The 14,391-nt window shown below is 45.6% G+C and overlaps 1 protein-coding gene across 1 annotated transcript; it reads right to left on the bottom strand.

Annotated features, from left to right (window-relative positions):
* Positions 1 to 2,331: 2,331 nt before the first annotated feature.
* On the bottom strand, positions 2,332 to 14,387 carry CIDEA (cell death inducing DFFA like effector a). Its single transcript, XM_075416493.1, has 5 exons — positions 14,289 to 14,387; positions 9,976 to 10,132; positions 9,620 to 9,766; positions 7,200 to 7,381; positions 2,332 to 2,752 (listed from the first exon to the last, which is right to left on the bottom strand). Exons 1-5 carry the CDS (start codon positions 14,324 to 14,326, stop codon positions 2,620 to 2,622), a joined length of 657 nt encoding a protein of 218 aa, XP_075272608.1. The 5' UTR covers positions 14,327 to 14,387; the 3' UTR covers positions 2,332 to 2,619.
* Between the last annotated feature and the right edge of the window lie 4 nt (positions 14,388 to 14,391).

Raw genomic sequence — 14,391 nt, 5'->3', positions numbered from 1 at the left:
TTTTGAATTAGAGGGAGATGCTCCGAGATGGAGACTTTGCAGCTCACATGACCTTCAGCAGCTCAAGTTTTGAGTGTTAAGCTGCCAGAGAAGCAGCTGCTTAAAAAACACTGCAAATTCATACTGAGTTAGTGTTTTAGATCACATTAGGTTCTCAGATAGTGCCACTGGGAACCATGGAGTGTTAGTTCTGTAGCAATTGCCTCTGGCTGTAGAAGGCTGGAATTTGAGATCTACACAGTTCAGCCTTGCAAAAGCTTTTGTATTACAGGTGTTGAAGAGGCAATCCACACAAAACAATACTGAACTATGCAAGTTTTTTTAATGTTGGTGCTCCCACCATTAGCAACATAGATATTCTTAGGTGCATTACATAGAGTTTGCTTTCAAGAAGTGTGTTTGTTTTAATAGAATAAATGGTTCTTAGAAGCTGAAAGAATTAATGGCAGAGTCCTTTCACTGCATCAGTTAAATGCAATTCCTTGATAGGAGTAGAAAGACTTTGGCCAACAGTTATCATGGCAACAATCATCTGGGTGGCTGGGGTGTCAAGAACAATACAGATTAAGTATGAAGCTTCCATTATAATGTAACTCTTTCTCATTACTCACAGAATAGTTTATTGTTTTCTTCTGAAGGAAACCTGATAGTGCTGCAAGCTACAGGCATTCTTCCTCGTGAGAAATTAGGAAAGAACCAGTCCTCCCCTTGTCTGGAGCAGTGTGCCCTCCCCCAGCAAACACTCAGAAGTAGATGAGAAACAACAGAAATCAGGAAGAAAAAGTTTTTCTTAGCTGTCTTCTTATTTCTAATACCATTACTGAAGAGGCAGGCAGAGACCTACCAAATTTGTGTCCATCAGTGCCTTTAACACTTGGATTTAGACTGCTTTTCATCACAACAGTGATATGAAAGATGGAGCTCCAGCTAAGTCTCATCCATAAAGGGAAGGCAAAAATAAACATATGAAGGTGAAATTTGAGGATAAAAGCGAGACCAATATTCCCACATACTAGTGACATCTGAAGTGAACATACCCAGCTGACAAGTCAGAATGGATCCTACCAACCATGATGCTTGGCCTTTTCTGTCCACCTGCTTCTCTTTTAGCAGGCTACGTTTTCCTCCAGCTAATCAGTGCAGTTGATGCATAGTTAGTGGATTCCTGTCTCAGAAGAGGCATGGCAAGCACTGTGGGGTCCACACTGGTCCCTTTCCCTCCCACTGCTTTCTCCCCTGCCCCACTTGCTCACTCTGTCACCAGAGCTTCTCTTCCTAGGTGACACCTGCCATCAGGTCAGACACATTTACCTGTATCTGCCATCTCCTTAACAGCTTTCAGTCTTAAGCAAGAATATTACAACTTAGTAAAATTCTTCATGAGCAAGCAAATGAAACCTCAAAAAGCCACATCGATGAACAACTGAAGTTGGGCTTTTTCCCTTCAGCAATGGGAGTTTGTATTTTGACACAAGATGCCTAACGCTGCTCATTTTCCAGTTTTCTACAGCATTGAGGGCAATCTGGCTGGAAGCTCATCATGCTAGCTGTTCACTGAACTGTAGAAAATTCTACCTAAGGATTAAAAACTTTGCCCTTTAATACAGCTTGTCTTGGGAGACTATAAAACCACCAACATCCAATTCAGAGCATACGTATGTTACACAGGACCACACAGTGTCTTGCTGCTCTCCCCTGAACACAGGGGCATCAAAATCCAGCATCTCTTACATGTACCTCAAGTACAACTTGGGGTGTAGTGTCATCTTGTAACTGAACAGTAAAAACTACAGAAGTGATGGTTTAATCCCCACGGGAAGCTTCAGGAGGTTACTTTAAGCCATATTCATGAAACTATGGCAAATTATTCAATACTTCAGGCAGACCTGGACATCAGACCCATTAAAGACATACATCAGGTTCTTCAACTGGTGAGAGCCACACTAACCTGAACTTTCTGTAGATTTGAAGAAAAGTTATAATGAAATGTTTTTACTTGTTTTGAAGGAAGTAAGGCTAAATTTTAAGCTTCTGCTTAGTAGTTGCACTTTCTCCTATCAGACTTTATGAGAGTAGTCAGTCACTGAACCAGGATTCAGTTGTATTGTGTAGTTCCAGTTTCAGGAAGAGTAAGTACACTCAAACCTTTGAACCCCAATGCCAGTTGGACACTAATAGCAGCACTGTTGAGGATTAAAACAAAAAAAACACAGCCCCTCCACCCCACCCTTACAGCCCAGTCTGTTCAGAGGACAAGTAGACAGCCATGAAAAAAACAACCAAACTATGTTTTGATCAGTGCAAGAAATATTTCACTGGTTACAAAGCACGCAAGTCTCCAAGTATGTTTATTCTCCATTTTGAGCTGCTGGGAAAAAACCTGCCTTCTGTCCTTTTGCTGACTTCTGGGGCATTAGGCACCCATCCTTTTGCTGTGTTAAGAGCCTGTGAACACCAAACACTTACTTTTTGACTAAGGCCTAGAAGCATTCCCAAATGGGAAAAATGTTAGTTCACATCAGTGGACATCCCCCTCCTATAACCTCATTACAATCAAAAATCGAGCAAGAGAATGTCTTTAAGCGAAAGGATCCGATACCAGAAGTGCAGCTGTGTTCACTACTCCCGCCTTGATCTTGTACACGTGCCACTTTCTTCATATTCATCCATCAACTGCAACATATACGTTCCAGTATAGAGAAGAAGCTGTCCAGTTATTTGTGCTGCATGGGATATCAGCTGAAGCAACTTCCTAGAAGGAAAGCCATTTGTTTAAAAAAAAAATTTGACTAACAGGGTGACACTGCCCCATCCCCCCCAACACTTTTAGGGTGAGTTAGATATATTTAATAACTCTCTCATTCCTCCCCACTTCTGAGAAGCTGGTCATTTCTGTACCTTCTTTAGAGCAAATACTCCTGTGGCCATCAATTGACAGAAAACTATTGACATGTTGGCAGAACCAGAAAACAGATTTAACAAAGCAGGCTGTCATCCTGTTGGACATTTACAGGCCTTCTGCAAAGCCATCTCTCAAACTACCAGAGCACCACTGAAGACTTAACTTTGCCTGGGAGCCCAGCAGCGTTCCTGCAGCATGAATCCATGTCGCTTCTCACCTTCAGGCCATTCACTAACACAACACTGCATGTATCTCCAAGCTACAGATCAAACTTGATTAGATCTGAAGCTGAGCAATCACATTACAGTGGATGCCCAACAGCAAAACAAGTGAAGCCAGGCGAATTAATACTGTCCAAGCTGCAAGCCTTAAGAATTCTCAGTTCACAACTGTTCTATTTTTTAAAGCTTTAATAAGTATCAGCATTCAAATATACAATACTGCAAAAACCAGTACAGATCCATAAACTAAGATGAGGCAAGCAGCAGAGCTCCACAACATAGACCACAGACCACCACAGGATCGCAGGGGAGCAGAGATCATCTGAGTGGACAGCTATTGAACTTAGTAATACCTGCATCTTCCGTTCTCCAAGAAACAACTGGGAGATCAGTGGCGAGTGCTATACTCAAGCCTCATCCCCCAAAAGTTAAGCAGGCCCTCACAAATTTGAAGCTGAGGCACTGGGGAAGTGGTACGCAAGATAAGGAACCATTCCAAAACTGGAAAGGGATCAGTTTCTGACGATGCAGAAACCAGACCAGCCTTCCTCTTCTACAAAAAAGGGGGAAGATTTTCTGAATTCCTGTCTGAGAAAACATGCAACCATGACCCCTCTGCTGCTGTTCACTTCTCCTTTGAGCTCTAGCAGAGCAGGCAAAGTCTTCCTACAAAGTCATTTTTCTCCACTGTGATGACAGAAGGTTTGCAGTCAAAATCCAGTGCTTCAAAAGATTAGAATACCCTGTACTTAGAGCCTGGAAAGCCTTTAAAAAAACACTGTACCCTTATTTATGCTTCCCATACACATGCCATTTCAATACGTCCTTCCCTCCACCAGATAGTAGAGGTCAAGAAACTTTACAGTTGTAAAGCAAGCTGCACCTGGTATGGAGGTTTTGAGCAGCTGCAGTGTGTCACTTGTACATGAGAGCAGTTGTCACTTAAGCCATGGAGGAAGTTATTTGTTGAACTGGACATTTGATCTTTCAGTTGGACACTACAGGGAGAAACTGTTAAGGGAGATGCATTCATCAGATCTGGCAGGCTTTGAGCCCATCCCACCAATGAACAACTGCAGTATTTCAACATCCTTTCCCTTCACGCTCCACTGGTGGGCTCAGGGAGAAGCCATCAGAGTTAACAATTTGTAACTCATTAGGACACGGACTACACCAAGAACCCAACACTGGCTGTCTCCAATTTCAATCATAGAATGGTTTGGGTTGGGAGGGACCTTCAAAGGTCATCTAGCCCAATCGCCATCTAGCCCAATCCCCCTGCACTGAGCAGGGACATCTTCAGCCAGACCAGGTTGCTCACAGCCACACTCAGCCTGACCTTGAATGTTTCCAGGGATGGGTCCTCCACTGGGCAACCGGTTCCAGTGTTTCACCACCCTTATGGTAAAAAATTTCTTCCTTACATCTAGTCTAAATCTACCCTCCCTTAGTTTAAAGCCATTGCTCCTTGTCCTGTCACAACAAGCCCTGCTGAAAATATTTTCCCCATCTTTCCTATAGGCCCTCTTCAGGTACTGGAAGGCTGCAATAAGGTCTCCCCAGAACCTTCTCTTCTCCAGGCTCAACAACCACAACTCTCTCAGGCTTTCCTCATAGGAGAGGTGCTCCAGCCCTTGGATCATTTCTGTGGCCTCCTCTGGCTCCGCTCCAACAGCTCCATGTCTTTCCTGTGCTGAGGGCTCCAGAGCCAGATGCAGGACTCCAGGTGGGGTCTCACCAGAGCAGAATAGAAGGGCAGAATCAGCTCCCTGAACCTGCTGACCACACTTCTCTTGATGCAGCCTAAGATACAGTTGGCCTTCTGGGCTGTGAGCACACATTGGTGGCCCAAGTCCAGCTCTTCAGCCACCAGTACCCCCAAGTCCTTTTCCACAGGGCTCCTCTCAACCCCTTTATCCCCCAGCCTGTGCTGATAGCAGGGGTTGCCCAGACCCAGGTGCAGGACCTTGCACTTGGCCTTGCTGAACCTCATGAGGTTCACACAGACCCCATTTCTCAAGCTTGCCCAGGTCACTCTGGATGGCATCCCGTCCTTCTAGTGTGTTGACTGTACCATTAAGCTTGGTGTCATGTGCAAACTTGCTGTGGGTGCACTCGATCTCGCTGTCATTGATGAAAATGTTAAACAACACCGGTCCCAATACAGACCTCTGATGGACACCACTTGTCACCAGCATCCATTTGGATATCGAGCTGTTGACTACTACCCTCTCGACTGCAACCTTCCAACCAATTCCTTAGCCACTAAAAAGTCCACCCATCAAATCCATATTTCTCCAATTTAGAGAGAAGGATGTTGTGAGGGACTGTATCAAAGGCTTTACAGAAGTCCAGCCAGACCACACCCATAGCTCCTCCCTTGTCCACTGATGTAGTCACACCATCATAGAAAGCCACTAGGTTGGTCAGGCAGGACTTGCCCTTGGTGAAGCCATGATGGCTGTCTTGAATCACCTCCCTGTCCTCCATGTGTCTTAGCAGAGCTTTTAGGAGGATGTGTTCCATGACCTTCCCAGACACAGAGATGAGGCTGACAGGTCGGTAGTTCCCAGGGTCCTCCTTCCTACCCTTTTTAAAAATTGGCATGTTTCCCTTCCTCCAATCACCAGGGACTTTGCTTGACTGCCATGACCTTTCAAATATTATGGAGAGTGGCTCGGCAATGTCAATAGCAAGTTGAGACAGGCCATCTCACTGTTGTGTTCAAGAGTACCCAAGGTTATCTCTTCTGCCACCCTTGTTCTTTGAAAGCAGACTATTTTCCCACCCTGCTATTGGTACTTCCCTTACAGTTCAACTCTAACATAACAGTGCTTCCAGAAGAACTCCACAGCTACTCCAGCTGTTCACCAGCACCATTTCTTTCTCACCAGCTGCCCTATGTTGGCAGGGATGCAGAACTGTCACTTCAAATTCTCCTTAACTGTGCAAGTTCCAGTGCTGATACTCATCTCCACAGCAGACAGCCAGAAATCAAGAGTTTGTTCTGGCTCAAGAGACTTGAGAAACATAGGAACTGGAGGAGTGAAGCTGTTCAGCTGTAAACCTTTGCTTTGAAGAAATCCTAATGAAGCCAGTGCTACAGGTGGGCATAGCATATAGCTGGATAATTACTGCAGCATGACCAGAGATGAGTCTCATCTACAATCGCACCAGCTGTAGCCTGAAAGATTAAACAAGGGACCACCTAAGTAGAGTAGGAGAGGTCAGACAGACAGACAGGGAACAAGATTAGCATTACAATGTTTAATAGTCCTCCTCTCATGATGTGGGTATCTGAAGACTTCAAACTATCCCCCTGAGAAAGAAATCGAGCAAAGGAGGCAGGAGACCTGCATGGTTAAACAAGGAGCTTCTAGCAGAGATCAGGCAGAAGAGAAAGGTCCATGGAATGTGGAAAGAGGGGCAGGCCACTTGGGAAGAGTACAGGAACATGGTGAGAGCGTGCAGGGATGTGACAAGGAAGGCCAAGGCCCACCTGGAATTGAAGCTGGCAAGGGATGTCAAAAACAACAAGAAGGGCTTCTTCAACTACATCAGCAGCAAAAGGAAGGCTAGGGACAATGTGGGGCCGCTGCTGAATGAGGCGGGTGTCCTGGTGACGGAGGATGCGGAGAAGGCAGAGCTACTGAATGGCTTCTTTGCTTCAGTCTTCAGTGCTAAGACTGGCCCTCCGGAATCCCAGGCATCAGAGGTAAGAGAAGAAGCCTACAAAGAGGACGACTTTCCCTTGGTTGAGGAGGACTGTGTGAGGGATCGCTTAAGCGATCTGGACGTCCACAAATCCATGGGAAACAAAGAGACTGTACCTACACCCTAGCAGTAAGTACAAGCTGATAAGATTTTGTGTTGGGGGAAATTCAAGATTCCACCATAAAAAGCTACAGTAAGTTTTTACAAGTAAGCTATCCACGTTACAAAGCAAGAGTCAGCATATTGGCCAGTATGTAAGAATTGATAAAAATACTAAGTTTATAGACACACCTGCTTCACCCAATCAGCAAACAGATTTTACATGAATGCATATGCCTGATCAGTAGTGGAAACATACTTACCGCAACACGCTTTTTGCTCCCATACATTTGATGTCATATGAGACAGAGTAGATCTCATAGAAGGTCGCCTTGATGTTTAAGCAGCCAATAAAATCCTTAGGGTTCAGCTTGTATAGATCAAATGTGATGTTAGCTACTCCCATTTTCTTCTTTTTTCTCACAGTGGCAACTCCATTTCTTGTCTAATTTAAAAAGAGGGAGAGACACAGTTTGTACCACAGGCCAGGAAACTACAGCAAGACAATCATTAACAGTGCAGCTCTTTAGAAGCAGCTTGCTTATTCCTGTCTTTGGTCTAGTTCTCGATCAATTCTAAACCAGAATTAAAAGCATTAGCACAGAGAAAAGCAAAGCTGTAGCTTACATAATTTTATTCAAGTCCTGACCTGACTTCTGAAGCTATTCCAAGCAGACACAGAAGTTCTAGAGCGACATAGCACCTCCTGAATATTTCTTTCCTGTAATATGCTTCTTCAGGGTATACCAAAGCCACAGACAATGCCACTGGACAGTGTTCCTGCCATTTAATTATCCTGGTACCTTCCAGCTGCTAGCTGAGGCAGCACAGTTAGTCCACACTGAAAGAGGCCACCAAATCACCAGGATGACATTTGGTCCTTCCATTTAGGAAGGAACACAATACTGATGAGCACTCAGATAGCTGCGAAGATGGCATCTGTGAAAAGCAGGTCCTCATTTCAAATCCTGGCTCATAACACACCTCTCTTTCTTCCTACTAAAAAAAGTAACACGTGGAGAGAACCACTACTGATTAGGCTGATGATTTAATACTGAGTTTTTAAGAGAAAAAGCAAAGGAGGAAGAGCATGGAAAGTCATTTTCCACCTTAAATCCATCCTGCTTTATTCACAGCAGTCCTTGTCTGCTTCAGGGCTGACAGTAATGCTTTCAGGATCACCCGCTTCAAGGGCAGAAAAGAAAAAAAAAAAAAAGGCAAATAGTGGTGAAGACCCATAACTGCAGAGCCATCTACTGGAACAGGGGACACTGCTCAGCACACGCAGCCCCAGCTTAATGGCTTGGCAGGTGCCAAGATGGTTCTTGCATCCTAAATGAAGTAATAAAGTTGTGTAAGACTGGGCCTTTTTGTACTTCTCACCCCAGCGCTCAGACAGTGCCATGGTAAGTCAGACCAAATTAAACACTGTAGTACATCATTAGCCAGCAATTTTATGCCTGTTTTACTTCAATAGCCTCCCAGCTCCAGCAACAGGGCCTGCTACCAACAACAGTTTTGGACATGTACAAGTAGTTGGTACACTTCGCAGCATATCTTCCCCTCACTAGCACCCAGAATACTTGGATAAAGCATGGCAGAGCTTGTGCCACACGCCAAATGATTTGTGAAGCTGCAGCAGTCCTTCTGCTGTCATTCAGGACATCCTGAAGAGGGGCAGCATTCAAACTTGTTCTGCTGCCAAGCCAGACGGGGCACAAGGCAGGTGGAAAGGAGCAAGGTGGAATCAAACCCTGGCTGCATCTTCTCTTCTGCTCTTGGCACTCATGGCCCAGATGCAGCAGGCTAAGCCAGTGAGGTATCTTGGGGAAAAAGGCACAAACTGCTCACACTGCAACAAGAGACCAGGAAAACGAAGCCACATGACTGAGCCATCCGTGTACAAACAGAAAAACAACAGGCCTGCTTACAGCTCCTCAGCTAGTTCAGCACCTGGTAGCAGAAATTTTGATGCCAGCTTTCTAGCAACAACCATTTCATGGAAAGACAATTCGGAGTTTGACTCCATTTCGGTAACATACAGATGACTATTCTCGCACAAAATCACAAATTGGATACTGAGTTGATATCAGAAGGCTAAAGCTAGCCAATCTTAATATTTCTTAAAATATCTTGAAGTATGTAGACTAACATTAGGTTTTGATGACAACTTTTAGCTGTTTGCAAGACTAAACTCAGACATTTTTCTAACCTTCACTAAACCATTACTGCACTCACAATTCAAAACTTGTTTTACTTTGCTTAATTTGGTAATTTTTTCCCCTCTAAAAGCTTTTAAAACAAACCAACCTTTAAAAACCTTTAAAGACACTGTATTTTCAACTTCATGCAGTCAAAGTCCCAATGTTACATCACAAAAAGGCTCAGGAACAACATTCTACCTGAGACTCTCCAAAAGCAGAGGATGTCTCCTATAATTCTTTTCAGTTGTAATATTTCACTTAAATTCTGGGCAGATCTTTGCCAACAGTTCTATGACAAAGCAAAGGATAAAAAAAAAAAACTAACAATTTGTCATGCAGAAAGGCTCAACAAGGAGTTGATACCTTGCCTTCTTTAGGGGAAGTTTTCCTCCTCTTGTCCCCTCTTTCCAACAATTTTAGCAGCCACAAACATCCTTCCATCCACTTCTATTCAAGTGAGAGTAGCAGTCAACACTTACTGGTGTCCATTTCTGTCCTTCTTCTAGAACCATGAAGTGTGTATTATCATCCAGGGACTTGAAGAACTCTTCTGTGTCCACAACCGTGCCATCTTCCTCCAGAACCAGAGTAACTAATCCCGCAGATATAAGGAAGGCATCTAAAGTCTGCACAAAAAACCAGTAGATTTTAGCATTCAAAAGAGGGCCCATCACTTCATATTAACACCTGCTTACTTGACACATTCTCCTGAACTTCCCCAGTAATGATTTTTAGAAGAACTGTGAGTTGCCTTTCTGGGATACTGTAAGTTTCAGTCAGCAGCTTACATTATCTTCACTATCAGATTCAGTCAGAGCAGGAGTGTTTGCTATACCTTGCTGATGAGCTCTTGCAGACTGCTTGCAACAATTCCTTTCCGGCTGCTTCGGGAGGCATTGGACACACGGAAAGGTCGCCCCGCAGGCATGAGAGGAGGGAACAGGGTCTGTTTTGTTACTGCTCCTACAGATGCTCCCATGGATACCAAAGTTCTAAGACAAATAATAATTCAGCGTAGTTATGAAAACAGTCATATCAAGTACTGTGAGAAGGATGACTGTTAAGTTCAGTGACATAAGCACATTATACGAGTAACTCACAGGTCACGTTAGACTCGTGGGCTTGCTTTCAAAATGAAATACTACACAGCCCTACAGACATGTTGTTTCTGAACCTTCTCTTGCCAGTGACATTTGAAAACACTTCTAAAATTACAAACATTTCAAGCAGATGTGGGCCACCTCTAACTCAGCTGATGTCAAGGTCATGATTACAGTGAGGCTGACAGGCTTCAACACTGCATTAGCAAGGCAGCAGCTCTTACTGTATTCAGTCACTTAGATCATTCACTTTACCTGCAAGATAAACACTCAATGAGATAACTCACAGGACTGCTTTCAACTAATTCTTTAAGATATGAGTTTGCCCTAGGACGACAGGGCATATTATCCATATTCAAAACATCTAGCATCAGAAGGCAAGTGGAGCTTTTCGATATAGTTCTGCTTGACTTCCAAACAGCCAATGCATTTATCTTGTAAATAACATCTACAGCCTATAAAACTTCATCTAGTTTTGACAATCACAAAATAAGATTTGTTTGTACCCTAATGCATCAAAAGAAATCAAATGAATGAAAATTAAGATCAAAGTACATAAATGTATAGTGTTGAAGCAGGCTGACAGAGAGGCTGGAAGAATTCAAACACCTTCAGAAAGGGGTTTTAAATTTTCCTGGGCAATTGCATGTTTTAATAGTGACTGTTTAGGCTCCCCTAGGTAGCGCTTAACACTGGGAACAGCCTACTCCCACACCAAGGTACTGACCTGTTACCGTCTACATCTAGTGACAGCTTTTTGCTGTCAAATTACATTGGTTAATTCAATACCCAGCTTGAGAAAAAACACCCTCTGCATGACACCTGGAAAGGATTGGTCCCTAACAAGTCTTCAAAGTGAGACAGTATTTTGTCTCCCACACTCCTGGACTTTACCCTCTGTATACCTTTTGCTCCTTAATACTGAATTGCGCAGGGGCTGGAATGGGATGCATCCCTGTTTTGTTCTCCCACGTAATTGTAAGAAGCTATCTTTATGTAGGAAAATCTATTCATAAAATCATAGAATGGTTTGGGTTGGAAGGGACCTTAAATATCACCTAGTTCCAGCCCCCCTGCCATAGGCAGGGACACCTTCCACTAGACCAGGTTGATCAAAGCCCCATCCAGCCTGTCCTTGAACACTGCCAGGGACGGGGCAGCCACAACTTCTCTGGGCAACCTGTGCCACAGACACTTTCACAGAGGGGAAGGGAGTGAACCGGCAATCTCCTTCTGCAGCCAGAGAGTGAATACACGAACTCCTAGAACAATGATGAAACGGTATAAAGTTACTCAACTAATAATGTCCCAGTCACACCTTTTGTGCAAGTCCGCATTGACCAGGGAGAATAACCACCTTTTCCAAATGTCTTACCTGCTCTTTAAGTATATTTTTGGACGCACAGAAAGTAATTTTTGTGACTGGCCAGATGGCGTTTCAGCAATTCATTTATTTGCTGCTCTCATTCTGAACCACCCTTCCACAGGGCTTTGGGCTATTGCCTTTCCTCTGCACACCAAAGTTTACCTTCCTCAAAAACTCCTCAGCGATATTGGAGCTTTTATTTTTTTAAAGGAGGGGGAATGTTCCACAGTTTTATCCCAGCTCAAGCCAATACCTTCTTGGTAGGGCTGTCTAAACACCAGGTCCCTGGCTTTCAACAGTTTGCCTATGTACACACACGGCTGGTGGAAATCTCTTTCCTTCCTGTAACAAGGCTGATGAGGATGAGCAGTCAGTATGTTTTTCAGGAGACAGGCACTATTTCAAATTAAAGAGCTAATAAGCACTTTCCTCCTGGGGAAGGGTCAAGACCAGGGAGGAGGACAAGGTGACAGAGTAGCACTGACAAAGGCACTGAAGCTCCACAGAAGGGAAGCGTGCTAGCACAAGGCATGCTTGTTAATCCCTTCACTGACCAAGTTAACAGTCCCCCAGCCACCCCGCTGGTCCCTGGGCAGCTCCCATTCTGAATCACTCGAGTCTTTTCCTCAAATACGAAGCCTGCTCATCAGGCTGATGACGCCACTTTGCAGGGCACCCTGATGTGAGAAAGCGCAATGCTCAGGACTCAAGAGAGAATGTTTTCAGAGGTAGTTACATCCCATTCTCTCTCACACATTCAAAAACTAGCACGTAGAACAGTTACTTGAATGGTGTATATGATAGTACTGCTAAGATTCTTTAATTTTTTTTTTTGGTGAGGACAGAAAATACCAGTTCTATTGAATAGTTTTCTTTCCCATTACTTAAGCCAAGCTGTCACTCACAAAAGACAAAGCACAAGGAAAAAAGCCGAAACATACATCCTGATACAGAAGGAAGAGCGTTAGGGGCACAGCTCATGGGCAGGACTTGAGCTAACAGGGTTCACACCTCAGGCATTAGCACAGCCAGCTGTACAAGCCATACTTTGCAAGCTCTAAGCAGCAGTTTCTTCATGACTCAAGATCAATCACCTCACACTGCTGCCTAGTTCTATCCGATGTGAAAAGTCAGAAGAAAAACAAACCCAAACAGATTAAAAACCCAGGACTTTCATCAGCTCCACCAGACAGTCTCTTAAGAGGAGTCCAAGTCTTATGGAGTTATTTAACACTGATGCCATTTCACCTACATTTCAATAAAACCAGTCAGTATAATCTCTAAATTAAGTCTGCTTACGAAGCAGTGAGTCTGGGCTCCAGTGCAGGTGGAGGTTTCAGCTAATGGGAAGTACTAGGAAACAAAAGACAGTGTGATTAAAACCAGCCAGATAAATAGAGCGTGAACCCTTCCATTTCTGGGGCTATTGCTGAAAGCTTGTTTTTTCTTTGTTGCCCTCCGCACACAAAGGCCACAGACTCCAACAGGCCAGCCTACGTTCTGGGCTCCTAGGAAGATCCTTTTTGCTGCAGCTGTCCTCAGAAACCAAACTGATTCCTGAGGCAGGGAATTCCTCCGCTAGGTTGGAGTTACTGAAAATACTTTCCTGTCAAAAGCTCATCCAGCTAAGTCAGGAGACAAACAGTGGAGAGGCAAGCAACACACTAAGGTGTAGCCAGCTTTACTGGCAAGCTGAGCAACATGTTAGATACAGACAACTCCATTATTGTTTTACTATTCTTTAAAGTCGAAAGGATCCAGTCCCAGCTCTTCCCTAAAGTAGGGAGGGATCCTATGTCAGTGGAAAACACAAAAATATATTTATAACTGAAAGAGCAAGTATCTTCAAACTCTAGCATCTTGCCCAGTTTGATTCGTGTCACTACAGCCTGCTGGACAGGGACTCGCAGACACCGTCCCAAGCATTCAGGGTAGCATCAAGGCTGGTGGGACAGATGAATTGGTCTTTTTTTGAGGAGAACCCGAGGATGAAAAGCCTGCCTGGAGCCCCATACACATTTTTCACCCTGTATCTTTGTTTGCAATACGCCTCGTATGTTTGTCAAAGAACGCGGTGCAACGGTCCTTGGTCTCACTCGGGCAAAGTCAACGTTGCACAACACCAGCAGCTTCAGAATACGGCACGGCTGGATTTTCAGGCCAGAGTTCACAGGCAAACGGCAACGGCAGCAACAGCAGGGCGAGGAAAAGGAGTCAGGAATCAGCCAGGAGACCGAGGGTTTGGCCAGGCCGCGGGCACGGTCCCCCTGCCCAAACGCGAACCGCAGAGCTACCGGTACCGCAGCTGGCCCCAGGCGCGGTGCCGAACCCTGCCTCTGCGGAGCCGCCCAGCACCCCGCAACGCCAGCGGGGGCTCCCGGCCGGGCCGAGGCCCCGCGCCCGGGGGGCGAACGCACCGCGGCCGCCAGACCTCGGGAAGCAGTCACAACCCCGAAAGCCCCTCCTCGCACCAGCTCCGCCCGAGGCCTAAGAGCCGGCCTGCAACACCCCCCCCTCCTGCCCGGCCCCGAGCTGCGGCCAGCGCCCACCCGGCGCGGGGGAAGCCCCCTGTGCTCCTGAAGGGCCGGAGCCGGCGAGTCAGAGCCGCCGCCGGATCAGCGGGGGAAGCCGGCAGGGAGGGAGGGAGGCGGCCGCCCAGGCCGGGGTCGTCCCCGCACTCACCGCGCCAGCGAGCCCACGCAGCCCCGCAGCGCCTCCATGGCCGGCCCGGCCGCGGGGCAGCGCCCGCCGCGGCGCTTAAGTGTGGCGGGCGGCGGCTCCTCCC

Source organism: Opisthocomus hoazin, chromosome 3, assembly GCF_030867145.1.
Source record: "Opisthocomus hoazin isolate bOpiHoa1 chromosome 3, bOpiHoa1.hap1, whole genome shotgun sequence".
NCBI classification, from domain to species: domain Eukaryota; kingdom Metazoa; phylum Chordata; class Aves; order Opisthocomiformes; family Opisthocomidae; genus Opisthocomus; species Opisthocomus hoazin.
The sequence above is the reverse complement of the archived record's forward strand: the minus strand, read 5'-3'. Positions and strand labels throughout refer to the sequence as shown.